The 27,728-nt window shown below is 36.3% G+C and overlaps 1 protein-coding gene across 7 annotated transcripts in view; it reads right to left on the bottom strand.

Annotated features, from left to right (window-relative positions):
• The window catches only part of EPS8 (EGFR pathway substrate 8, signaling adaptor), a 133,552-nt gene that overhangs the window by 23,807 nt on the left and 82,017 nt on the right, over positions 1-27,728 (bottom strand). For all 7 annotated transcript variants that reach the window (XM_068659975.1, XM_068659935.1, XM_068659985.1 and 4 more), the window contains 11 exons: positions 19,682-19,749; positions 17,563-17,724; positions 17,246-17,395; positions 14,915-14,997; positions 13,881-14,017; positions 12,446-12,519; positions 11,242-11,368; positions 10,783-10,871; positions 6,908-6,982; positions 6,163-6,311; positions 3,697-3,880 (listed from right to left, as the gene is read on the bottom strand). In XM_068659975.1, the coding sequence (XP_068516076.1) occupies positions 3,697-3,880; positions 6,163-6,311; positions 6,908-6,982; positions 10,783-10,871; positions 11,242-11,368; positions 12,446-12,519; positions 13,881-14,017; positions 14,915-14,997; positions 17,246-17,395; positions 17,563-17,724; positions 19,682-19,749 (1,298 nt within the window). The remainder of the gene's footprint in view (positions 1-3,696; positions 3,881-6,162; positions 6,312-6,907; positions 6,983-10,782; positions 10,872-11,241; positions 11,369-12,445; positions 12,520-13,880; positions 14,018-14,914; positions 14,998-17,245; positions 17,396-17,562; positions 17,725-19,681; positions 19,750-27,728) is intronic.

Genomic DNA, 27,728 nt, shown 5'->3' with positions numbered 1-27,728 from the left:
AAAGTCTTTTAAAGCAGCAATCCTTTTAAAAAAAACTACCTTAAATCCAGCAGTGATACTCTGCTTCTAGTAAGAATTATTTTAATGTCCATTCCCCAAAAGAAAGACAAGTTGAGCAGTTCATTTCTGGAGATTATGAAATTGAAGATGCTCATTCTTGATCATTTTCTTATATCACCATCCAATTGCACAACAAGCTAGAACAGCTGAGATTCACCACAAGTTGCCAAATCTCTATACTCTGGCCTTTTTTTCTTGCTGTGTGGCTACAGAAAAGCCACCCTCCTCAAGCCTGCCTCCAAGTACCTGACCTGGCACCTAGAAACACTTGCCTATGGGGCTGAGTGTTTGTAAAAAGAAATTAAAAACACGTAGAGAAAAGAAAAGAAAAGAAAAGAAAAGAAAAGAAAAGAAAAGAAAAGAAAAGAAAAGAAAAGAAAAGAAAAGAAAAGAAAAGAAAAGAAAAGAAAAGAAAAGAAAAGAAAAGAAAAGAAAAGAAAAGAAAAGAAAAGAAAAGAAAAGAAAAGAAAAGAAAAGAAAAGAAAAGAAAAGAAAAGAAAAGAAAAGAAAAGAAAAAAACTATATAGACAGAATTTTCTTTAAAAATACATGACTATAACCTCTTTGAAAAATAGACTATCAAGTGTCACTGACTTTATAACTCACATCAAAAGACACTCAGGAAGCCGGCACTCATTTTTACTTCACACAGAAATTATTTGCATCTCCTGAGCCTCACTCGACTCTCATCACCAGCTCCCCACTGTTTCACTGCCATTTGAAGTCCCCATTGCTCAGGTGACTCTACCTTCAAACCCCTTGGTGGGAGCTGCATGTGCAACTACATATTAGGATACAGGATTAGAAAGAAAAAAAAACAAAAAACACCTCATGAACAAGGCTTCCCAGTGCACATGCTCAATATGCCCTCCCAGCAGGACCAGCCTCCACCTCCACCTGCACCACCCCACTGAGGCACAGGGCTCATGAGCAGCAAGGCATGGACACAAATTCTCATATAATTTTTCCAGTACTCTCTGTCATCTAAGCTGTTCTGATGGACTTAGAAAGAATAATTTTTCTAGTATCACCCACTTCAGGATGCTGCTTTTGCTGTAGATATTTTGCACTGGCGCAGCTTTTCCAGCTGAGCACCTAATGCATTTCACGGCTATTAAGCAGCTCAGCACTTCTCCCCCAGGGGATGTGCTCAGGAGGCACTGGTGCAGGGAGACAAGGTACCAAGGTTAAACGACTTGCCCAAAACCACACAGGAATCATGAAACTAAGGCTTGACATCCCAGGTACCAGTCACACAAATGCCTTCATTGAACTGTTATTATTACTATTATTATTATTACTATTATTATTACTGCTACTACTATTATTTGCTCTTTTGAAGACTAGGACAAAGATGCTAAAAGTCAGCACAAACACCTACCAACCCAACCAACATTACCAACATCAAGAAGAATGCAATCCCCAAAACACAAACAAACACAGTATCTCAGTGTATTCCCCCTCCCAAATGTTTCAACATATTATATACTAATATAACATAAGAAAAATACGTATTCAGTAATAATCGTAACAGAAAAAAGTGCCCCTTTTTTTCAATACTATTTTGCACTTTTCACATATCAATATAAGTTGAGAAAGGGTGGGGTGTTGTTTTGGTTTGTCTTTTCTGTTTGTTTGTTTATTAATTAAAAAGGAGCACAACATAAACTATAAAACCTGAAGCAATGTTTGATGGAACTTTTTTGGGGAGATGACAGGAACAGCTACATTTCAATTACTGTGCCCATTAACTTTTACTAAACACTTTTTTTTTCTCAGAAAAATCTCACAGGCAATAACATACTTTTTGTTGCATTTATTCTTGTATACCCTATTAGGCATAAAGCCAAACAATGTTTTAAGTAATGAAATATGAACCATGCTAGCCTCCTTTGCTTGGCAGACTTTTTACATGGTATACATGTACACTTTTTTATTTTTTAAATGCAGTTTCATCAAAACAACGTTTCATTGTGACATGTTTTCCATGGACACATTTAATGTTTTTGTGTTTTGTTTTTTTTTTTGTTTGTTTGTTTTGCTGGAGAAACTTTGTTGTCTCCAATAAGACAACACGAGAGTTGTTCTGCAAGAGAAAGCCATCCCACAACAGCTGATAAACAGTAAATGGTGAACTCAACTTTACAAGGCTAAGACTGAATGTTTCCCATACCTCGGACAAAATATCCTAACTATAAAAGTATTCTGAAATTTGGTTGTTTTCATAATGAAAACTTCATGAAATAGAAACTGATTGACTTCTTAGATTCACCCCTGTGCAGGCATGTAGGACCTCGCAGCACAGAGGTGAAATGGCAGGCTCCTCTCCCAGGATATGGCAAATGCTCATGGCACTAGAAAGCAGAGCTCAGCTCAAAACCAGAAAAGGCAACTGTGACAAATATTTTTCAAAAACACGGCAACCATGTGATCCATCTAAAATAATTCCCTTGCATTTTCTTCCATATGCACATTTTTGTCACTAGCATATATATCAAGCTCACAATTATAAAATTAAGATAAAATCTGATATAATAGTATTAAGATGTGTTCTGAATATAGTACGGTGTAACTTGTCCAAGGAAGATGCATAAGTCTATGGGTTGAACCTCAAAAATTCTTAGCTGTGCTTCCATATCACAGATGTTAACAGGGGAACTTGGACTAGCTAACTTTTGATTTAAACTACAGCTAGTTTAATACATTACAATCTTAAATTTAATCTTGTCTCTTCTCAAAACCAAAAAGCTTCCAAAATTAAAACTTTCATATGTTTAAAATAGCAATAGCTTTTTTTTTTTTTGTGAATTAAAAAGATAAATCATTTGTATTCTTAAAGTTTTCACATAAGTCAAAGTACATTTTCTGACCAACTCTACCGAAAAAGTTGAAGGTAAAATCTTGATAGTCAGTCCCTTTATTTTCCCCTCACAGAATTAGTAAGAATATGTACTCAGATTTCTCTGAAGGCTTTAGATGCAGGTCCACGTTTCCATTCGTCAAACAGAATATCTTTTTTTTTTCCTTCTAAATTGATCTTATTTTGCGGGAGAAAAGCAAAGAAAAATGTTCCTGTGCAACAATTCTTCTAACTGGCAAGACTTTTCAGAAGTAAATTACCTGACATGGCATTACTCTGATAGCACTGGTGAATATTTTCTTGCAAAACAGTGGAAGTATCAAATAATCAATAAAAGAAATATTAAATTCTACATTCATTAACAAGCAATTAAAATTCAAAATTCCCTATTTTTTGTTTTGTTTTGTTTATGTTCCTGTGCATGGATGCACATTTGAAAACACTGTTGTTCAAATTTGCCTAAAGCATATACAATCAAAGTCAATGGGATCTGAAAGCACAGGACAAGGGCCAGAACAAAACTTAGGGGCTTGGATTGTCCTTTCAACTGATGTGGGAAAACACACCAAGTTCAAAGAGGGTAGTAGGCAAAATCCTCGTATTTTTCCTACTCACATTTTGGTGGTTAAACAGATATTTGGTTTTCTATAGCTTTTGTGCAAATATACTGAGCTTGCACTGATGTTGTCTCTCCAATGTCTCAGAATGTTTTTTTCTCTGAAAGTAGTTTATGTTGCTTTCCACGAATTTACAAACCAGCGTCATAGTTAACCTACCTCAGTTGACAATCTTTTTATTTCTTGCTTCCGCTGTTGCTCTGCAAAGTTTGCCACAGACTCAGCCAAATGATTGAGTTCTTGTTCATTTGGAGCTCCCATGAAGTTCAGCAAAGGAGGTTCCCAACCATTTCGGAAACGGGGGACATAAGGTGGAATAAACTGGTCTTTGGGCCAGTCCGCTCTGTATGAAAAGTAAATTAGAGAGCTTTGTCAAGGGCCATAAAAATATTATTTAGATAGGTTTTCTAAAAATTGAAATGCTTTTTATTTTGTTAGTGAAGAGGACAGGCTGGCATTACAGTATAGATACAACTGTGCTAGAACACAAAATTTGCAGAAAATATGTATTGACCATAACTACTTTTCTGCAAGGCACAGCAATAAGCTAACTACTTTTGCCATAATGACTTTTCAGTGCTAAAACAACAAATTCCTGTCTCCTAGCAAAGGATGAGTAATAGAAGAATCAATCACAAACACATCTAGGATTTTTTTTTTAGCTGTTAGATGGGAAAAAGTGTTGCAATGCTCTGTTTGTGTTAAAGGAATACACAAAAGACTTCAAAGAAACCGCCTACTGTATAAGAAAGTCTGAAACTAGGTATGAAGTACAGAAGCTTAGGCCAAGCAACACTTTAAAGAAATTAGGCAATGAATAGCTTATATTGAAAAAAAAAAAAAAAACGAACAAGAATTATCAGCATATTTAATGTTTTATACTTTAGATTAATTTTCTTAGAATACAGTATTACTTTTTAGTGCTCCACTAGCATTTCCTACTGTAATATGCAGTACCTAAATTAATGCTTTCATGCTCTGCCTTTGTGCCATGCATGACGAACCATCTTGCAATATAATTACTGTATCTTTACAGTGGAAGCAGAAATGGAAACTGACATTACAGTGGCTTAACAGTCTCATTGTTGACATTGCTCAAAATTAAGGGAAAAATGCTGTCAGCCACACAACTTGCAGGAACAGTCAGCAATTATTATCCCATTAGCAGGCCTGATGTAGGTCAGTAACCCTTGAGTTTCATCATTCATCTCTCTTGCTAAACTGCACCACTGTGTATCTCTGTATACTGAGATCACTCAGACTGAAATATCTAATCTTCACAGGTCAACTAGCAGCATTCTAAGTGCTTCACTCTTCCCTATCCAACATAAGCTGTTTCTCTTTCAATCACACTTTTTTCAGTATGTCTGAAGATAATAATGAAGGTAGTTCCAAAGACAAGGAGGCAACGATTTTACACAGAAATCCATTTTCCCTTCATGGGGCTCCAATGCTATGGAAATTTCCAGAGTCAGCCCCACCACAAGCTGCAGTGAAGCCAACAGAGCTCAGAGCAGGTAAAGGCAAGCAGATACTGCTTTTCTGGTATAAACTCTCTGGCAGTCACAAGGGGATCTAATTACTGTTTCCAGCCCATTTTGTAGTAGCAGGCTGGACAACAGGCCCAGGGATGTATTTGGACATTGTTCCAGCATCAGAGTGAGATCAAAAAGGGATCACGCACTCCCTACTATGAGTATGCTCCTCGCTCCATATTCTAGGGCTTTCTATGCAGCCTTCCTTACCAGGAAAACACTCAATTCACTTTTATCACTTAGTCACTTTTAAAAAATACTTTTTATTGATTAATTAATTTAAAATGTAAGAAATCTACTTGGTAGATGTTTATTTCTGAATCTGGAATCTAAGAGCAAGACAAGTAAATTCAAAATACATGGTGTGTTTCCAGTCCAAGTGATTGCATGCTTAATCATTGTTACATGTATTTATCTACCACAGATTACAGATTGACATTTTGTCAATTTAAGATTTTTTTCTGCATATTTTACTAAGTAATTTCAAACCATATACTCACCTCAAAAACAACAAATACATAAAATAATTTCAGTGAAGCTTAACCATAATAGTGACATGTAAAGTATGCACACATAACATGACTCAGCCAATAAACACTCTTTAAAAGTTTGAAGCATTTTCTTTATAGCATTATGATGCTTTTAAAGAAGTAAAGGCATTTAAATTTTTAGCTTTTAATCATTATTGGAAATTCAAAATAGAAATCTGTATCCTCTTTTGCCACGTTTTTCACTTTTTATATCAACTTCTTCAAACTGATTTTTAATCAATTCCAAATGATTGGGTTGGAAAAATAAGGGTGTAAAGCAAGCATGCAAAAGACAGTTCAGAAAAAAACGATGATGTAAGACTACATGTATGTAATTTGGTCTCTTCTCCTAGATTCTATGGAGGAAACAAAAATTTCTGTCTACGTTTTCTCCCTCCCTGTGACCCCTAAAATCAAACCATTCCCAAATCCCATTGAGGCTAAAGGGTTCCTTTCCAAAAAACTTCAAAGAACAGCTGTGAGGAGTCCAAAGACCACCAAATTAGTAACAGGTTTGTTGGGGGTGGATCATATGTCAATAAACTTGAGCTTTTCCTCACCTGGCTTTGGTCCACGTGTCACCCAATGACATCCATAATTGTCCTTCCTCACTGGTGACAGTATATTGCAGGAAGTCTATAGTATCTTTTGTAAGAAGGGGACTTATTACTGTACTAGCAAGCTCTGGACCTCCTGTTGTCTGCACCACCTAAATACAAGTATTAAAATAAAACAAAGAACATACATATGGCAAGTAAGGAAGTTATATTGAATATATATCTGCAGTGCTGCTAGGATACATTTACTACTCAAACAAACAAATAATATTTGAGGAACTAACATGTGTCCTAATGTCTTATGGATAAAGTAAAAACACTTATAGCAAAATAACTGCTGTTCTGATCACCTACTAATTTATATTTAGACCCACTATTTCAATGTTACTTTAATCTACTGATCAAAACCACACATACTTCCATTAAGGCATATGGCTATGCATTCAACTCTCCTCCTGCATTATATAAATTATCACATTTTTTTAATTGTTAATTAAAAATGATAATTTCAAAATGTAACATAAAAAGCTAAAAACATTTTAAATAAATACATTTAATAAATGGATGTCTGTGCAAAAAATGATATAATATGTTTTCTGAAGAGACCCTCATCCTCAAATACACACATTTCTCCTTAGTTACTGTCCAGGGACACAACATTTTAATCTTTTTATCTTTGAAAAGGTTATAGAGTATACAGATACAAGAGTTCTGAAGGAAAACACTGAAAAAAAATATAAAAGCTTACCATATGTAGTGGGGTAAAAAGAAAATGAACCAGTTCCACTGCACTAGGATTCTGGATATGGAACTTCAATTTGGCCTGAGGGAAAGGGAAAATGATAAATTGTAAGAAACAGTTAACTTTAATGACAATAAATACTTCACATAAGAATGACCATCTCAAGTGAGACCACAGGTCTATCCAAGCTCAATTCTTTGTCTCCAACATCAGCTAATAACAAGTGTTAAGGGAAGAATGTGAGAAAAAGGCAAACTCATAAGAAATTTTCCCCAAGATATTTTGAATCCACCAGTAATTACCTCAGAAACCAGAAGTACAAAATGCTAGTGTTTTACATTAATAGCCATTGATGGATTCTTCTTGTGAATAAATTCACTCAACTGCTTTTGAATCCACGTAAATCTTAGCATGTACTATGCAAATAAGAAGTTTGGCACCTGGATTCTATGCTTTGTAAAAAAAAACATCTCCTTTGGAAATGTGCCAGCTCTAGGTTTCATCAATACCCTCTAGTTCTTTTCCAAAAGAAAACTGATCAATCCTTCTCTCCTCCCTTTTTCCAGTGATGTTCGTTACCATTTATAGATTTATTACATTCTCATTCTTTTTGGCTTTTACTCCAAACTAAAGAAAAGCCTAAGTAATCATCCTTTACAGCATTCTTGTCCTCCCTGTACATTCTTCAATTTCACTGTACTGGGACCAAAATAAAGCCAGTGAACATAGTGGCATATTGATGATCTGTATTTGTTCATTTTTGTCTCTTAGCATTCACTTGGTCGTTCAATACATGTATTGAACATGGATGATACTTTCACAGAAACAAGTAGTACATCCACATTTTTTTTCTCACTTATTCTATATATGATGTTTTCCCATTTGTATCTTATCTGTCAATACTGAATTTCATCTGTAAATTCACCATTTGCTATCATGAGGTGTTTCTCCATTTCTGTACTGACGATTCGTCTCATTTTGCTATCCAGAATAGCTTAGTAGCCTCATCAAATCTTGTCACTTCACTCCCCGTTTGCCTGAAAACCTGTGAATATGTTGGACAGCAAAGGCTGTCATGGTATACGTGTATATGGGACTTCACTGCTGAATTTACTGCACTTTGAGAATGGGCATTTCATGCTTATAAATCGTTTTCTGTTTTGCCAAGCAAGAGTCTAGGAAGCTCTGTTTGAACTCAAAGCAGCTCATTTTCATTACAAACTTCAGGGTATGTGACCTTGTTAGAAATAAAATAAAAAATTTGAGAAATTTGTAGGCATCGTTTCACTTTGCAAGATGTATGTTTTCTTCTTCAATTTTAATATACCTGTCTACAGGTTTATTATTTAATAATATATGGGTATAATGTTAAATGTATCTGTCTACCATATCCCATGAGGGGTACCTCATGGATACGTGGTTGTCTTAGTCCCTCAGAGCCCTGAAATTACTTTAAAATTATAAACATTACCTTAATCATTTCTCTTTCTCTGGAAGAAAGCCAGTCTGAGAGGTTGCACAACACTGTGCGTGGTTTGTTGATTTATCCGTAAGTTTTTGGAGGAGATGGATGAATGGTACCCATTCAACAGAGTTTCTATCCATCTATCTGTTACCTGCCATTTTGATTTTCTGTTCTTTTTTAATCCATTACCAGTTCTTCAACATGAAACAGATACTCTCTTGTGCTTCCCATAAACAATGGTTTTCATGAACATATTGTCCATTATCAAGCTTTTCCAAGTAAATATATGCATTAAAAAAAATACATATTTTTCTCTGCTACAACTTCTTGGAGTATTCCTTTTATTTAGTGATGACCTATCAGCTCTGCAGACTCTAGAAGTAGCAAGCATGCCAGAATGCGTTTTAAAAATCTCTAGTAATTCTTATTGCATCTTGCTGTCTGTTCCTTCAAACTCCTTTTGTCTAGTTTCATCCTATATTTACATCTAGCCTTCTAGAGTGTGCTTCCAAGTTAAGAAACAAAGAGGATGTGTTTTTAGTGCTAATAACTTCCTATACGTTGTCCTTCAGATGTGACAACTTTCTTTTGGTCTTTGTAAACATTTTTTTTTTCTAAATGGTAGGTACTTTCTAGCAGTTTCTGGCATGGTATTTTAAAACAGTTTTCATTCTACTGAAAAAGATTTTATTCTTCTAGCTAATCATTTTACTTTTAAACTAGATTCTTCACTTTATACAGTTCTCCATGTTCTGACATAAATGCCTAGGAAAGGAAATTTCAAGTTTTTGTGGCTTCTGCAATGACATTGAAACAACACACCGGTATGGCACAGATCTTCATGAAAGAGCATTAGAAACCAGGTCCTAGATGCTCTCAGCACCACAACAAGAACTGCTTCTACTCCTGAACAGAAAATAAAGATTTGGATACATGGGTGTTCCTCGGTGAAAAACTAATTTAAATGCAGTATTAAATTATAATGAAAAAAATTAACATTACAGGCACTATTACTGAGAAAGATCAGCATGTTCTAAGACATCTCCTGCCTTTCCCTTTCTCCCCCTTCCCTTGCACCCCAGCAGTCCTCTAAGGTCAGAATCACAACATTTGATAATGAGGTTTTAAAGTAATATATTTTTTACTTTTCTAAATAACACCCACAGCCCTGCAATCAGAATTCATTCCCCAAGAGGAAGAAAAACGAAGATTTGACTCAATGAATGTGAGAACAAACTTTCTTTTTGGCATAGCTTCCCCAGCAATTGGAAGGGACAGTCAGTATGTGGAAGTAAATGCACTGAAGGTGTCCTACTTGCTGCCTTCCAGTAATAGCACTTGAAGAAGAGGACATGCCAGGGAGAAGGCTCTTGAGTTAGCACCTCCATTTGTTGAGAACTTCCAACAAGACATCAATTTGTCAGCTGGAGTGTTCTGAGGCCAGAAAGGTCCTATGTAATGATGGCAACAAGTACAGAGAGTTTGATGGGCATAACTGAATAAAACTAAATTAAGGCAACAGCTGGTGATGCTGGCAAGCATGCAAGAAAGCTGTGATCCCAACTGATGTTCTTAGAAATCCTTTTATGATTTAAACTTGAATTTCACAAGTAAAAGGTTTTAAAGGGCCATGAAAAGAATAAATGCAACAATGCTAAAAGAGTAAGAAATATTTTTATCTTGTCACTGCACAGAGCCTTTGAGAAGCAGCATCCTAAAGCCATTTTGAAGGCCACTGTTGGCCAGAGGTGGCAGGCACTGCTCTTGCCTCAGTTTAGCCTCAGATAACACGGAAAAGTTAGAGGGCCAAGGTCAGTCAAGTAACAACTGAGCTATCTTCCTGTGTGCTAAACAAAGACTAAACAAGATTATGTTTCCAGGTCTACTGACATTCTTGAAAAGGACATTTGTGGGTCTGCTCCTTTTTAAAGAGTAGTGAAGACCAAGATAACAAAGATCCAGACTCACAATTACCCATATGGTGTGACCACTTTTTCATGGCTTACATCAGCAGGGCATTTAAGCTCCACCAGGTTTCTCTATGTAGACAAGGCACCAGGAAAGTTAGAAGACAACACCTGACTACTGCATTCCCAAAGAAGAGATGACCTTCTGCAGCCACCTCAGGGGAGTCAATAAAGCAATCACACCTCCTGGAAAAGCAGGAACATCCACGGAAACCCAACTTAAAAATAACTAAAAGCAAATCCATTGTGTTACTTATTCTTTCTTTTCTCTATCTTTCACAAGAATTTTCATTCTTTACTTCATATTAGTTGAATAAAACAATGGAAAAGCAATACATTAAAATGGGCACTTGAATTGGTAGCAACAGGGCATGACATATTATATTTAACATTAACTATACCAGCAAAAAACTGTTATAGCATGCCTCTCTACACTAGTAGTCACTTACCAGAAGATTGAAGCCATGCTTAAACTTTTGGAAGCAGTCAACAAACTCATCTGGAGGTGGTGGTTTTGAACGGAGAGTCAGAACTCCCTCTGTTGAACAAATAAATTGAGATTTTTGTACATCCATTCATATTTTACACAATTTCTATAAATATTAAAGAGATAATAAACATATAAAGACATAATTAATAGATTTATCAACGTACAAAATGCTGCAAGTACAGAACCACTACAGTGAGCATATTCTGCAGTCGCATCTCTAATCAGCCACTCTCCACTGATTTCAAGCAAATATTTTTAACAGATTTTTCTCTAAGAATATACTGCGTGGACTTTTTTTGTGCTTAAAGTGAAAGAAAATTACTACCTTCCAGAAAAAAAAAAAACAACAAAAGCCATATTTGCTATCTACTTTGGTGATCCTTAGAGAAACAGAACTGTGTTCAGTAAGAACTCCTACCTCCAGGTCCTTTCTTTTTACTTTTCTTAGTCTTCTTCCTCTTTGCAAGTTCAGCAAATGCTTCAGCAGCTTTTTGAAGTTTGGTAACAAAATATTCAATGTCATCCAAAATATGGTTCAGAATTTGCTACAAGAGAAAAATTACAGTTACTCTATTGAAACTGTAGCAGTAATATTCAAGAAATCAAAAGAACTATACTCTTAAAGACCAGCAGCTTTCTCTGTACAAAGTTGATGCTAGAAAACTGCGTATTTTGATTCATTGTGTTCTTAACTTCACATACCTGTAAAATATTTTAGAGGGTTTTTTTTTGTTTGTTTGTTTGTTTGTTTGTTTTGTTTTTCAAAACTCAAGGCAAGTAGAAGTTTTTAAAATATAAACATCAATATAATTAAATTCAGATTGGAATTACACAATTAAATCATACACTACATTTTCTCTCACAGCACGTGAAAAAAATTCTAATTATTTGTGTAGGACAGCATTTTCCTAAACCGTATAACTTCATAATCTCCTTTAGCACAAAGTATTAAACTATTTGTTGAATGTGGTTTTATAGACGTAGTGCTCTTAGAAGAATTGTTTCCATAGAGCAAGCGGAGGAAAAAGAAGGAACCCCTGGGAAGCACGAATACAGCAATTCAGCAGGCCCCAACATGCTTCCCTCAAGACCCCCTGATGTTGCTGAGGGCAGCATCAGAGTAGAAGAGTAGAATATTACAACAAACAAGCAGATATTTGATATTGCATACTTCAGAGAACCTGTCCTATATTGTTGCTATGTGGCCAGAAAAGATTAGTTTATGCATGTGCATGGTACATTTGTCTTCAGAAATTTGCTAATGTTCTAGATACTGCACATGCCTAAGTCCCACAAAATTGATGGAATTAAAGTTTACCCTTACATAGTCTCTGAATTTAGTCTTCACAAAATTACTATTAATATTTCTAGTTTTTCACAGCAGAAAACTTAGTATCTATCTATCCATCCATCCATCCAACCATCCATCCATTTTAAGGAAAACATACTAATAAAAAAGAACAATTGTCCATTAATTTGAAGTCTACTGCACAAGCATAGGGTGTCCAGAATGCTTTCCTCTAGAACTGAATGTACTGTGTGGAAAAAGTCTTCTCAAGACATAGGGCTGCAAAATTTCATAGACATTAAGCAACATCTCTTGTAGTAGCACTATCACTTACAACATCTCTGTCAATCCTGGCTGCTATCATCTCTGCTGTTTCTTCATGGTCATGGTATTGTCTATGTTTTTCAACTGTGGAAAAGGGAAGAGGATAATAACACATCCATATATGCAGAATTAAAAAACAATACTTCCTAAATAGCTTATGCTTGAAACCATTCATTCTACAGTAAAAAAATAAAAATAAAAAAAATGTACCATTCACTTTACAAGGACTATATACAACCTGATGAACTTGTACTGTAATACCTGACCTTGACAAATCTAAATATTATAAATAAATATACTGTACATTGTACATTGAGTAAATAAATATTATATTGCTTTTGTTAACAAGAAGGATTTTAGTAAATACATTTTAGAAAAGATCCACATGAATGGAATAGAGGGATCTACAGGAACTCAAATCACTGACAGAGCACTTGATAAACTACTGAAACTTTTTTTTTCAAATGAGAAGTCAAACAAATGAACAAACTAGCCATTACTCAAGGTAGGTGTCATGCTGCAGATTAGAAGGTGAAAACATTCTTGACATTACATGTTTTTCTGAACATTTTTGTTTTCTTTACATAGTTGGTTTGCTTTGTTGAGTGATATAGCTTCATAAACTAAACATAATAAAGATGTCATGGTTAATGACTTCAGTTATAAAATTTTAGTATCTATTATTAAAAAACAAACAAAACAAAACAAAAAACAGCCCTCACCTTAACCAACATTACTTCATTATTAGTCTGTTTTACAGAAGGAGCTTTATTGTTTCTAAAGATTTATTTTTTTTTTTCAAAGGAATCTGATCAAAATAAAAATGTTGCCATTAGAGATTAAAGAAAAAAATGTATCAGAAATTCTACAGCATTCCTTGGTTAAGGTTTTAAAAATACGAACTACTGTAGTCATTAACATATAAATAAATAATGTTTATCTCCAGTCAGATTATAATCCAAGTGATTATATTTTTTAATTATCTGAAATATCTGGCCTATGATTTCCCTATTACTAAATAGGACATCATTAATTTACTAGAATTATGACAGTACTGATTAATGTGTGCGTTACTATGTTCACATAAAAGCCCAAGTTAAAATTCATAGCCTATACAACCATGTAACTAAACACAAGTAAATAGGTTTCTGAACAGAAATTCAGAGAAATGATAAGTAAATGATGAGTCAGATTATGACAGATAGCTCTTCCATAGATCAAGCAACAGTGGCTTGGGGTGTTTCAAACTGGACTGGGAGAATAATCCTGTCTGCTCTCAGCAAGGACAGAGGGGTGACCTATTACAACCATTTCTCTATGTGCATTTAATTCCTGTAATCTTCATGAAAGTGTTCTTTGCGAATTATTTTTTGTTATTACTGAGGATCATAAACACCTACTGCTCAGAAAAAGTGTTTATCACTGTGCTGTGCAGAAATACTCACACTCCCCATGCTCAGTAGCCCATGCAGACCATGCTGCCACACGGCTTCTCACATCCACCTGGGTGATGGTCCCTGGTGGCACAGGGGCAGGTGCCCGCGGGGGTGGAGGGATGGTGCTGTCAGCATTGGATATCATCCTACAGGAAGAAAAGGATGCCCACAAGTGACACTTAAAGCAAAAACATTCTATTTTTTAGTGATTCATCAGAGAAGGCTAGGAGGCTATATAAAGACCTATTCTGCTGTTGAACACACTATGGACTTACCAAATTAGCAGTACTCAAGACCATGGTGTGTAAATATATTAAACGTAATAGGAAACACACTTCATGATGGGGTTAGCAAAATATTCACCAATAAAACAAAACCTCTATCACCCTCCTGGCTCCCACATAAGACCACCCAAAAAACAGTTCCTATATCTGACAGCATTGTCCAAATGCTTCTTGAGCTCTGGCAGGCTCAGTGCCGTGACCACTGCCCTGGGGAGCCTGTTCCAGTGCCTGACCACCCTCTCAGTGCAGAACCTTTTCCTAACACCCAGCCTGACCCTCTCCAGTCCCAGCTCCATGCTGTTCCCTTGGGTCCTGTCGCTGTCCCCAGAGAGCAGAGCTCAGCGCCTGCCCCTCTGCTCCCCTCGTGAGGAAGCTGCAGGCCACCATGAGGCCTCCCTTCAGCCTGCTCTGCTCTGGGCTGAGCAAACCAAGGGACCCCGGCCACTCCTCATATACCTTGTCCTCTAGACCCTTCACCACCTTCATAACCCGTATATTTGACCCAACTGTGGAACTGAGACATGGAATGTTAATTCTCTGGCAACCTGCATTTATGTCAGATGTTCCAGTCACTAAGGTGGAATTGTGAAAGTTAAGAGTCATGCTATAAATTGAAATAGCATGAGATAAGTATTAAATCAAGGCCTCTACATGTGATTTTGGAAGTATATTATCAACTAGCAAAAAAAAGAACATGAAACAGCAGATAGACTTGGGGAGTTGGTGATTCTATATAATGCCAAGAAATTAGATTTTTACCTCAGTGTTTCAAGTCTCTTCTTTTGTTTCCCACTTTTGCTGTCACTGATTGCACTTTCTATATCTTCATGAATAAAGCTAGCCTGAAGAGACAGAAGTAGAAATCATCAATATTCAGCCAGACTAACGAGACATATGAAATAATTATTTCATCATACACTTTTTTTAAGGTATCCTTAGATTAGAGAATCCCTTATCATATCCCGCTTAAAAATAAATAAATAAATCTGGGATAAATTATTTCATGCTAACGGAACAAAGAAACACACAATGCAATTGTCTGGGAATTGGTATTTTTGTAACTGTTCCAATCTCAAACATTATCATCAGATGAGTGTTTCATCTAGCTACCAAATTTGTCTGAACAGCTGTAATCATCCCAAGCCAACAATTATTGCGTAAGTTATTTTATCCTCCACGTACATCACTTTTGTTTTTGTCAAGCACGTTAGTGAAAGACATAACCAAAACTACTATAGATAGCAGCAGCATAAGGATTAGGAAAATAACTGGTAGCATTACAGTCTCCTTTAAGAAGTAACAATAGCCTCCAATTTCTCTTTGGTTTACTAAAAGATTAATTTTTCAGAACATTTCCTAATCTGTAGGTACCTATCTCCACCAGCAGCTCACAAGTGAAATTCTGATACATGTCTAAGGCATCATTTTAATAGATCTTGCATTAAATAGGTCACGGATTCTCATAGGATTTAGGATGCTCCATTACATGTCTTCAGCTGACAAATTAAATTTCCTATCCAGGCTGTCAAAGCCCCAGTCTGTCCATGTATGGCTCACTCTACAAGGCCCACCTCTATCTTGGTCCCCTTATGAAGGAGAAGAAATTTCTTGAGAGGAACATGTAACTTCTGCCAGGACCAGAAAAATTCCTTGAATTTAGTAACTAAAGGGATTAACAGGCTTCTCAGACTACAATGAACTGTACCCAAGATCTATTAATGTTAAAGAATGAATAGGAGAAAAACTTGAGGGGATAACAGAAGAATTTCATTAATCACACTATTGATATTTGTTATTTAACATTTTTTATGAGAATATTCAATGCCCAAAATATAATTTTATATTTTTGAATAAATTATTGTTGCAGAGGTTCCTGAGGTTCATGGTAACAGCTGATCAAAAGCAGTAAAAAGGCAACATCTCAAGAAGAGCCAAGTCTTATGGGAAAGGAATAGAACCTAGGGTAAAGTCACAGACTCAAATAATGTTCCAGAAGTAAACAGGGATCCCAGACTTCAAGTCATGCTTATATGCTCTGTATTTTTATTTGTACACACTGGAAAAACTTCAAAAAATGAAAATCTGAAGGAAAGCAACCACCTCTACAGCCTGGGAGGCTTTGTCCAAACAGACCTTAAAGAGGAGCCCTGCAGTATTTAGCAAACTACAAACTGAACTTCTAACAGAATCCCAATTTCCACTGAAACAGAATTCTGTGAAACTAGAATTAACACAATTGGTCATCTTCAAACCTCTAGCACAGTAGCAATTTCCAAAAGGTTGTACAACGTGATTACCAATCTGCTGTTTAAAGACAATTATATATATTACTAAGAAGGAATTAAAAAAAAAAAAGAAGGAAAAAATGAAACCATGAAATTATTGACTAGAATTAAAATAAATGCCAATTATCTAGAGTAACTAATACATCAAAATTTATAGTCCTGGAAATAAACAAGTATTGCTGAATGCATTAAAATATTTACTCTAAAAGCTTGGAAAAAAATATTATAATCTTGCTATACTACTTGCCCCTCTTGCAAGTAGTATTTTCCATTTTACTATCTCTCATGCAGGACAGAGATGCAGAGATGTGGAAACACAGAGGAGGTTAATTGTTCATTGGCAAAAAGAGCAGAAAAATGGGAAAGATTAGGTAAGACTCCGAATGAGTTCTTTCCAGATTATAAAATATATTTGAGATAACTCAAAATATTTTATACCACTTTCTTCAGAAGCGTGAACACAAAACATATACACATTCCAAAGCTTTACTCATTTGCAAACCTAAATGTACAGCTACAGAGCCCAAGAATCAATATTTACAGTAACAACATATTTGCACATGCTCTAAAGATTCAGCTTACATACATAACTCACTCCTCTCTTACAAGACATACCCTGCTGCATTTACTAACATAAAATAGTGTTCAAATCATAAATGCATTAACCTTGAAACATACTTGTAAGAATAAAAGAACACAATTATTTACTATGAATCCATTTATTTGATTTCATCCATTGTAATTGCTAATTCATGAAATTTCCCCCATTCAAATTAGTCACAATAAATCTCCATTACCACCTTACCTTAATCTCATCACATTGGAAAAGATGCAAATCTGGCTTGTTTTGAGTTGGTTCTTTACATACTAATGCAAGAATTGAATTGTAATTGCATGCATTCATCACAGCTTGGCAATGCTGAATTGTGCTTAAAGGAAAATTCTCCAGTTCATTCTGCCAAAAGAAAGGGAAAAATATATATAAAAAAAAAGCATTAAAAAAAAGCTACATGAGTTAAAAAGGGAAAGTGATAATAAGCTAATTAAAATACCAAACCTTACATACATCATTTTTCCCTTCTCTCTCCCTCTGAAAATGAGACTGCCACTCACAGATCTTACCTTTGATTCTAAGTCCACCAAACTGACAGCTTTGTCATCCACTTGAAGAATCATATCTTGAGTCCACACTTTGCCTTTGGCATCCAGCAATTTCAACTTCCTTATTCCATCATCTACTGTAATCATCGCCTCTTTTCGGTCCAGAACGAAGGTCGTTAAGTGCTAGTGAATGGTACAAACAATGAAGAAAAAATCTGTAACTCTCCCTATCAATAGGCAATGTCAGTATTCAAATTGTCATGAAAGAGCAATACAAATAATTCCTGAATAGAATTGGCTTTGTTTATGACAGATCCCACCAATACGCTATAGGCGAGGTTGTTCAGTCTGTAATGTCATTTTAAGTTAAATGATTTTTGTAACTCGCTATTTGTCATCCCCTGTCATTTCCTCACTACAGTACTGGTTACATTTGAAGGCAAATTCCAACATCTTCCACATATCATGGCTAGAATTGAATCTTGAGTATTTAATTAGCTTTATTGAGCATTGAAAACCTGCGCCAATTAGCAAGCTGAATTCAGAAGCATCAGCAGTAGCATCCCAGAAACAGCCTGCCAATATTCTTTCACCACCACCCTGACCTGGAGCATCCTCATCTTCTCCAGAACTGCCAGTTAGCACACTCATGGCAAACACAAAGGGCTTGCATCTGAGTGAGATACCCTACAGACAGGCTAGTTGCTTGTTTTATGCAGATCACAGTAAAGTTGTAGTATATGAATTATTTTTGCTCACCATCAATTTGGAACATTCTTCAGATTCCATTAAAGGTCTAGAAATTAAACTGTACTTCACAGACATCACTTCAACTAGTTCCTCTGTCATTAAATTTTTGACAACTTCCCTTCAACATGTCAGACATGCAAGACAACCCATAAAGTTATTTAATTTAATCCAGGTATAACCCTAACTTCACTTTTTATTTTAAAGATCTGGATACACTCACTCAAGTTGAATCAATTTTAATATATGCCTGCATACCCACTTTATAAATAACTTAAAAGAATCAAGTGAGTTTTCTTCTGTTACAGGAAAAGAGTACACTTAGTAATGACAGACAGAAGAGTAGACACGAGTTGTATATAATCAAAGTGTTTTAAAAAGTGAAACAAACTCTACTGACTGCTCGTGCAGGAAGGCTTAGACTTCAAATACCAGTACTAATCTTTATGCCAGTAGAGTATGAGAATGGTTATGTAGAAACTGAAGACAGACAGATAATTAAAAGCAACATTAATGTTTCTTTGGAAGCTGATCATGGGATATAAGCACTTCTGCATACAATTTCACAACTTACAGCTAAATTTAAAACCCAGCTAAAATGGACTTGAGAATATAAGGTTTTTGCAAGACTCATCTTAACCTATGACAGTGTTCTGATGGCAGTAGGAGAAAGTTTATGCCAAAGAAACTACGGAATGAGGCACTGCACCCAAAAGTGTCTAACAGATGATGTATAGGCACCCAGGCTTACTTTGCTGAACATTTTAAACATAGCTATTTCTGGAGAAGATATGAAAGCAGCATACAGTATTTCTGAAAAGCAGTTTAAGACAAGAAGCAATGTATTTTGCATTTTTCACTGGGGATGAAACTGTGCAGGCAAAATGTACTTGTTAAACTGCTACACAACAGACTTACTAAGGCTTTTAGGTTTTAGTACCCAGCTCTTTCTAAATATCCCAGCCCCTCTGTTGATCATAAGTGATCAAGATATTCATTTAAAATATCAGTCAGTGTGCCTCTCCAACAGCACAGTGTTTTTCAGCTCTGCCTCATCCTTGCAACAAGACAGGTTCAGAGACAGGACGGCATAACACACTGAGCTGTGATCCCATTGAGAAGCTCTGTCCCTTTGCCAAACTACACACAACTTTGCTTACATTCTTCTACATAAAAATTCCAGCTTGTTATGGCAAAGCTAGAGAATTTGATACATTTCAGTGTAATCTGTTCTGAAGTGACCTCAGGCTGGCAGGATATTTTGGAAGATTCATATGTCTTCAAGCATATTATCCTCAAAAATCACATAAGCAAAAATCACATAAGCAAAAACCACTGTGTGTAACCAAAAGCTGTAATTGGTACATTGCCTTGTCATACATCCTTGTCTCACCTCTACATGATACTGCGAAGTTTCGGATATGCTGCTGGCACTGTCCCGTGCATAATTCTTTCTTTGTTCTAAAGAGACAGAGAAAAGAAAGAATAATTATTCATTCGAATTCTTACCATGCTGTGTTTTGGATACCTCTCAAAGATGCTTAAGACTAGCCATATATGTGAAAGTAGAAGGTGAGCTGCTCTTTATTTCTGTATTCAAAAGAAAAACCTTCATGCTCACATAGTTCAGCACAAGCATCGTACTTACATCCATGTTAAAAGCCATTTTTCTTGTCTCATTGTCTCCGGATGGGAGGAGAGCTCTGATGGAAAACACTTGACTGGGAAGCCTGACTATTAAAATCACTGGCTTACCACTTTGGTAGCAACATGGTAACTAGGTTTGTTATAGTTGTATGAATGCACCTGAAAGCAAAAGTGTTTTCTGATATAAACACATTTCTCATACTAAATCTGGAAAACAACAAAGTCACACACAAACCAGACCTGACTCATTCCTTATCTCTTCCTAGAGTATTCAGTTTGTTGAATTACTAATGTAGAAAAACACATGGAAAACAGGGAAGGAAAAAAAAGCCAAAAGCTGCAGCAAAAAAAATACAAATTAAGTATCTCAGAACACAAATATTTTTCATCTGACAAACAAAATGCTGCAAAATCAGAAACATTGTTTGTCTTTAACTACATAATATCAAACCAGGGGAAAAGGGAAGGAAAAATGCAAGATGAGGACACACCACACACCCACACCACAAAATAATGAATTAAGATGAATGCTGAAAAAAAACAAAACAAAACAAAACAAAAAAAACTTTTCAACTTTATTAGAAAAAAAGATGAATGAAACATTTGTAGGGTTTGTCCATTTTTTACTTCCATAACCACTAAAGTGCCCAATCCAAAACACTGCGACTTTTGTCTAAAAAGTCACTAGCAGACTTCTTCAAAAGAAGTACAAGGAAATTCTGCATTTAAAACAAAACAAAACAAAACAAAACACATTTCTGATCTTCAAGTAAAATAGGCAGTTTGATTGTGTTTGGAATAAAATATATGTAACTGAAGTTACATTCGTTTCATCATACCCATTTAGAGTAGCTGGGGCAAAAATAAGAGTGTGTGATTCTGTCACCACGAGAGATAAGTTCCTTTATGCAAAATTAAAAATGCTACCTACTACCAAACACATGATCAGTGACGTACAGAGATATGTAGTGAGGATGCCATAAAAGCAACACTGCAAAAAGCTTGTCTGTGACCTGGATTCCTTCACACAGGAATTTCAGGTATTGACAAGGAAAGAAGTGCCAACACTTACAGATGTAATGTCTGGAAGGATTTTGTCACCTTTTAGAATCACACCCATTACCTCTCCAATCCTCAATGAATTTCATGAAAGATAACCCAGCTTTTGAAACCCCTCCCTGGCTTGATGGGCCCCTTCCTCAATGACAAACACTGCTCATACAGAAGAGCTATCCTGCTCCCTTATCACAGCTGCTCAGCTTGGTTTAGCAAGAGGAGTCCACAACGCAAACACCAAATTGAAGAATGCCATGGATTATCAGAATTTTTAATTAGGTGTGTGAATTGTTAAAAACATATGTCTTAATTTCATCACCCCATATCTGAAATCCCAGGACAGAGGACCTGCACTGATTCCAATTGTAACTAATACTTCTGCTTTTGCAGCATGTTATTTAAGGCATCGTGTTTGGTTGTTATGCTTTTAAGGATAATAGACACACACATGCACATCCCAAAAAAAAAAAAACAGTCAGTGAAGCAGTACTGTCTGACTTGCTACCTTTCTTTTTTTGTTTGGATGATGATCTGAAGAAGTAAAGTCCATCTGTTCCTAACAAAACAAGGGAATTAAAAAAAATAGTATCTAGTTTAACTCAATAGAATGTTTTGCATCTCCAAGGGGATCAGTTAACAACCTTCTTTAATGGACTGTAAATGATAGTCAAACACTGTCTAGTAAGAAAGAAAATATCCTTTAAAAAAGTTTCAATTAACAACACATCAAATATTCAACTTTGATTATTATTACTATTATTAGGTGAAAAAAGAGCATTATTTCTAATGATATCAAATTACACAAGGATACAAAATCTTACAATCACTGTAAGGATTAAAAATCTTGCAAACAATAACTGTTGGAGTGTTTTTAAATAAAGACATCCTGGTGTAAGTAAAGGCTCCAAAGAAATTAAAAAACAGAGAATGACTTTTGCAAGACATTCCTTGCTCTGATTCATACAAATTTTGTTTTGCATTAGGATATCCAAGAACACTTGGAGCACTGATTAACACATCCTCTTTCACAGAACAGCACAGCACTCACAACTGACAAGATGGCAAGGTTTTCAACACACTATGTCACGGTGAGAATAATAGTGTTTGTATTAAGAAAGAGAGCTTTCTGAGTGATAATAAAAGCTATGACTACCTGTGTCTGAGAGCAAAGGAGACCCCCCCAAAGTTCTGCGTTCTTAATTACGACAGGACAGTAACAAGAACTTCAACAGAACTTGAATTAGCAAAAGTCAGTCAGTGTCTGTGTTAACAAATAAAAAGTATACTAACCACAACTGACAGTCTACTTTGAGTTCAGCAACAGCTCCTATTTACCCGTTTCTATTTTAAACACACTTATGCTGGCAGAATGTTTATTAGAACCTGTTAGAGATGTGAGTTACCCTTTGATGTCCGTCCAACAAGCCCTTCTTCTAAAAACACTGCAACAGGTCACTTACAGACTTTCAGATTCCAGAGCCCAGGAAAGTAGTGCAACCTAAACTCTAAGTAAAGCATGCAAACTAAACCTGAGGAGGCTTCCAAGTCTTGTTGCAGTTACAAACCAACATGTACACACACATACACAAGTGTGTGTGTGGGGAAACACCTCACAGGCTCTTGATTGCTGTTCAGTGCTGCAACATTTTTCTAGCTTTGAATGAAGTAAAAACTAGCCTGTAGTAGCTGTGAATGTTGTCAACACTGACACAAGGGAGGTGGAGGTAGATGTTATGGGTAACTCATCCATCCTGAATCATACACCCTTCAAAATACAACTTCTAATAAGTAACCTAGCATCAGTAAAATTCTTCAGTTGCTTCTAAAGAAGTTTTTCTTTAACCTTTGTTTAAAGGTTAAAAAACCTCTGCAAGTTCTCACCTTGCCCTCAGAAAGGAACTTATAACATGATATTCAAATGCTAATAACTCACCCCTACTATTTAAAATAAGCATGACTAATTTTCATGAATTTGCTGACTTACTGAATGTACTTGGTCTGGCTGGAATGGAGTTAATTTTTCACAGCAGCTTGTGTGGTGCTGTGTTTTGGATTTGTGACTAAAATTGTGTTGATAACACACCTAGGTTTTACCTATTGCTGAGCAGCATTTGCACAGCATCAAGGTGTCCTGGTTTCAGTTAGCACAGAATTAATTTTCTTCCTAGTAGCTGGTGGAATGCTGTGTTTTGGCTTAGGATGAGAAGAGTGCTGATAACACCCCAATGCTTTAATTGTTGCAGAGCAGTGCTTATACTAAGCCAAGGACATCTCAGCCTTTTGCTCTGTCCTGCCAACGGACAGGCTGGGGGTGCAGTAAGAGCTGGGAGGGGACAGACCCAGGACAGGTGACCCAAACTAGCCAAAGGGGTATTCCATACCATCTGACGTCATGCTAAACAATATATAGGGGCGGCTAGCCGGGGGAAGGGGGGCCGGACTGCTCGGGGTTAGGCTGGGCGTCGGTCAGCGAGTGGTGAGCAATTGCATTGTGCATCACTTGTTTGTACATATTATTATTATTTCCCTATTATCACCATATTATTATTATTATTGTTATTATTGTTATTATTATTTTGTTATTATTATTTTCCTGTCTTATTAAACTGTCTTTATCTCAACTCAGGGGCTTCACTTTCCATTTCTCTCCCCCGTCCCAGAGAGGGAGGGGGGAGGGTGAGCGAACGGCTGCGTGGTGTTTAGCTGCCGGCCGGGTTAAACCACGACACAAGGATTTCTCCATTTTTTCTCTGCCCCCAGCAAGTTGACTGATGGTCCAAAAGAGGCTGGGAGGGGGCACAACTGACCCAAACTGACCAGAAGCCCATAGCATATAAAGTAATGCTCAGCAATAAAACCCATGCTCAACAATAAAACTGAGGGGTAGTCTTTCCAAAGTATCTAATGCTCAGAGACTGGTTGGACATTGATTTGCCTGTTGGAGGCTGGTATGTAGTATGTAATATAAAATGCCTTTGCATTGCTCTTTTTTATTTCATTTGTTTGTTTTTAGTTCTTTTTCCTCTCGTTTATCAAACTATCTTTATATTAATCCATGAGCTTTTTCCTTGCTTTTGCTCTTTCTGTTCTCTCCTCAACCTCACTGTGCAGTGAGAGAGGGGTAGGGATGAAGCAACTCACTCAGGGTAAGTCCTTAGGTGCTGGCCAGGTTCAAGTCCTTACAGTGAAAAAAAAAAAAAAATGTTTTATATGTTCCACTTCACTCTCCTAATCCTCCCGATCAATCTCAGCCTCTCATGGGTCCCTTCAAGCATGAAGAGAATTATTGCAGCTAAAGTGATATTCTACAACAGAGGCTTTGAGATATGATGAATAAAACAATCACAACAATCACAACTTTTTTTCTTTTTTTCTTTTTTTTCCTGTTTATTCTATTTATTACAGCTCTTACATCCAATATGTAAAACAGTGCAGCCTTCATAGCACAGTAAGTTCAAACTTAGCTGATGCACTGCACACAATTTATCTAAAATATTTTCCTCTGATAACAGAAAGCATGAAAACAGAGATAAAAAGAATCACAACAGAAGACACCAAATTCTTAATCACAATTATATACAGCAAAAGCAACCTGGAGGAATCTGAGCAAAATAAAATCTCTCACAAGGCAAGCACAATAAACTTAAAAGGAGAACAGCTTTTCGCTTATAGGCCCTGACTATAAGATCTACTAGATACTAAGCTTTTCAAAGGAACACAAATATTGATCCACAGAAAGCAATATTCCTGCCTCTTTCTGATGTGGAGTGATGCTATGGCTCTTCTAGTCTTTGTGAACTTACTGCATTTACCAATCATCAGGGATGGACCACATTTATGGTTTTAAAAAGATGTGAAAGGGTGCTGACTTCATACTAAACTTGGAAACAGCCAGAGAAACACAAGATAAAAAAAAAAAAAAAAACAAATGAAAAAACTCTCAACAAAAGGCTTTTGGACAAGCCAAAAATACAATAGGCAGTACCCTACACAAACTCATTATTGCCCTCATTACAACAAAAACTTTGTGCTCTCCCTAGTTATTTCTGGCCATTTCATACCTTGGAAAGGTAACTACTCCACGGTTTCAGACAAAAATACCAGCTTTGCCCAAGGTCATTTGAGGCAGAGCTATGTACAGAACCTGACATAGCTAGAATCCTCTCACCCATTTTTCCACTGGAAGAGACTACAGCTAAATGGCAAATCAGAAAGTTGCTTAATAAATCCTACTGCAGTCTGACTGTCATTGTCCAGTAGAAAGACCACAGAAAAATCACAGCAAGGTATCAGGAGAAGGCTCTTCACTGAGAGGGTGGTAGACACTGGGACAGGCTCCCCACAGCAGTGGTCACAGCACTGAGCCTGCTGTATTTCAAGAAGCATTTGGACAACACTCTCAGACATAGGGTCTGGTTTTTGGGTGGTCCTGTGCAAAGCCAGGATTTGGATGTGATCCTTGTGGGTCCCTTCCACCTCAAGATATTCTGTGATTCTAAAACAAATCCGATTCTTTATCTAGGTAGATTATCTAGGTAGATTCTTTATCTAAGTAATTCTTTCCAAACATAAAAGTCCAGAGGCTGGGTCTTTATGGATAACTCAATAGTTATTTTACTATTTACTAACCACATCAGAGATAGCAATGGCTGCAGTCTGTTTTTTAACCAAACTGTCTGTAACACAAATAAAAAATGTGGTGCTGGTTAGGGCTATGCTATGTTTAGGTACAAACAAATTTTCAGTGCCTAGAGCATAAAACAGAAATGAAGAGTTCCTGTGCAAAGACTTCCCCTGATAATTGCATCAAAGATGTAATAAAAGTTATCAGCACTCCAGTTATGATAGTGAAAAGAAGGATAACAGTGAATCCTATCTTACCCTTCCATAAGGAAACTGGAAAATGTCTATATAGTGTAAAAAGAGACAAAGCTCTGAAATTAGATAGCAATCCACATGGAGATGGACTAAGTGTCTCACAAACTACCCTACAAATCCTGATACAACTGTAAATTATTACCACACATTGACAAGCAGAAAACCACAATACGTAGTACTACCGTATTATATATTTATGGTTGCATTGGACTGATTGCTGATACACCTTTAAGAATATATTGCAGCAGCTGGAGAAAACTGAGACTCAGAGCAAAGTGCAGAAGTTGTGATCTACACCTCCAAGGAGAAAGGTCAAAACTTGATTTAAAAACAAATGTCAGTATCAGAGGAGTAAACACTATCACTTTCAGAAACTCTCGCTATCATTCTCCCTGATGGCTACATGCAGCTAGCTATCAGAGAAGATGTATTGTTTAGAAGTCAATTGTTAGTTTAATTCATTTGAGTATCAAATAACACAAGAATGTTACACGGCTGGCTTATTTTAACAGACCCCTATTACACTACATTTCTTACTCTGAATGAGGTATTTGAGCAATACAAAGATACACATGCAATTTCATTGCTAGCACCTAATCATGGCCATGGGAATATAAACACAATATATAAAACACCTGGTCTTTTCTGATGCAGTTACTTTCATAAAATCTTCCAATTCTGTACTGAATAACAGTCCAACGATTTGGAGTGAAACACTAGCTTATGACTGCTGGGAAAGGGGGCTGCTCCGCAATTTGTCACTCACTGGCAAACTCCCAGTGCAGCACTGGCTATTGGATCCAACCGATGCTGCATGTCTCCCTGTGTGCTGAACAGCAGAAGACAGATGGAGAAGCTAATGCTAGAACAACAGATGACAGTATGAGCCAAAACCCATTTCAGATGGAGAGATGAGGAATTGAATAATGAAATAAAAACCCTAAGAATGTGTAGAGGGCATCCTTTCTCTTAGGTCAGGGAGACATTTATCATGCAAATAGAAAAGATTTCATTTCAGGCAGGAAATGCGTCAAAACAGAGATTATTTGACACAGGAAAAGGCAGTTGCAAACAAGTTTTTGCTATCAGGTAACCACATCAGAGATAGCAATGGCTGCAGTCTGTTTTTTAACCAAACTGTCTGTAATACAAATAAAACTCCAGCCTCTTTTCCCAATCAGCAGTGCAGTCAGCCTTCTTCCTGAAGCCTGAAGGACTGAATAATCATGAATGACCTTACCAAAATAAGCACTGGGACTCAACAGTTAAACTTCATGCCATGATGTATATATATACATATGTATATAGACAGATAGATAGATAGATAGATGTTTTAAGATCTTCACTGTGACTGGAAAAAATTGCATTCAAGATTTAGTGGTGACTTAGGAGCTCAGGTACCATTTCTGCCTCTTGATATCCATGGATAGGTGCACTTTAGTCCAAATAACATTCAGAAAATGACTTCCAGAAAAGGAAGTTTGTCATGAACAAAATTTGCTGCTAGCATTACATTGCCAGCTTTCATAAAACAAAACAAAACAAAAAAACACAATGTGGTCCATGTTAGTTCCACTAAAACTATTTAGATATCTATAAGTGAATCTATTAAATACATAGGCTTGAAGTATTAACATAACTGGTATAGTTGCATGAAGTATACATATACATAAAAAAAAAAAAGAGAGCCTTCAATCTGCTCATAGTCTTTCAGTCTCACGGGTCAAACAAAACACATACATTAGCTATTAATTATAAATTAATAATAAAATATTTTATATTTAACTGCTTCCCACTCCATTGGGACAGAATGCACAAAATTCCTAAGCATGACAAAGGAAAAAACATTGAAGACACAT

This window comes from Anas acuta, chromosome 1 (assembly GCF_963932015.1).
Source record: "Anas acuta chromosome 1, bAnaAcu1.1, whole genome shotgun sequence".
Lineage (NCBI taxonomy): Eukaryota > Metazoa > Chordata > Aves > Anseriformes > Anatidae > Anas > Anas acuta.
The sequence above is the reverse complement of the archived record's forward strand: the minus strand, read 5'-3'. Positions and strand labels throughout refer to the sequence as shown.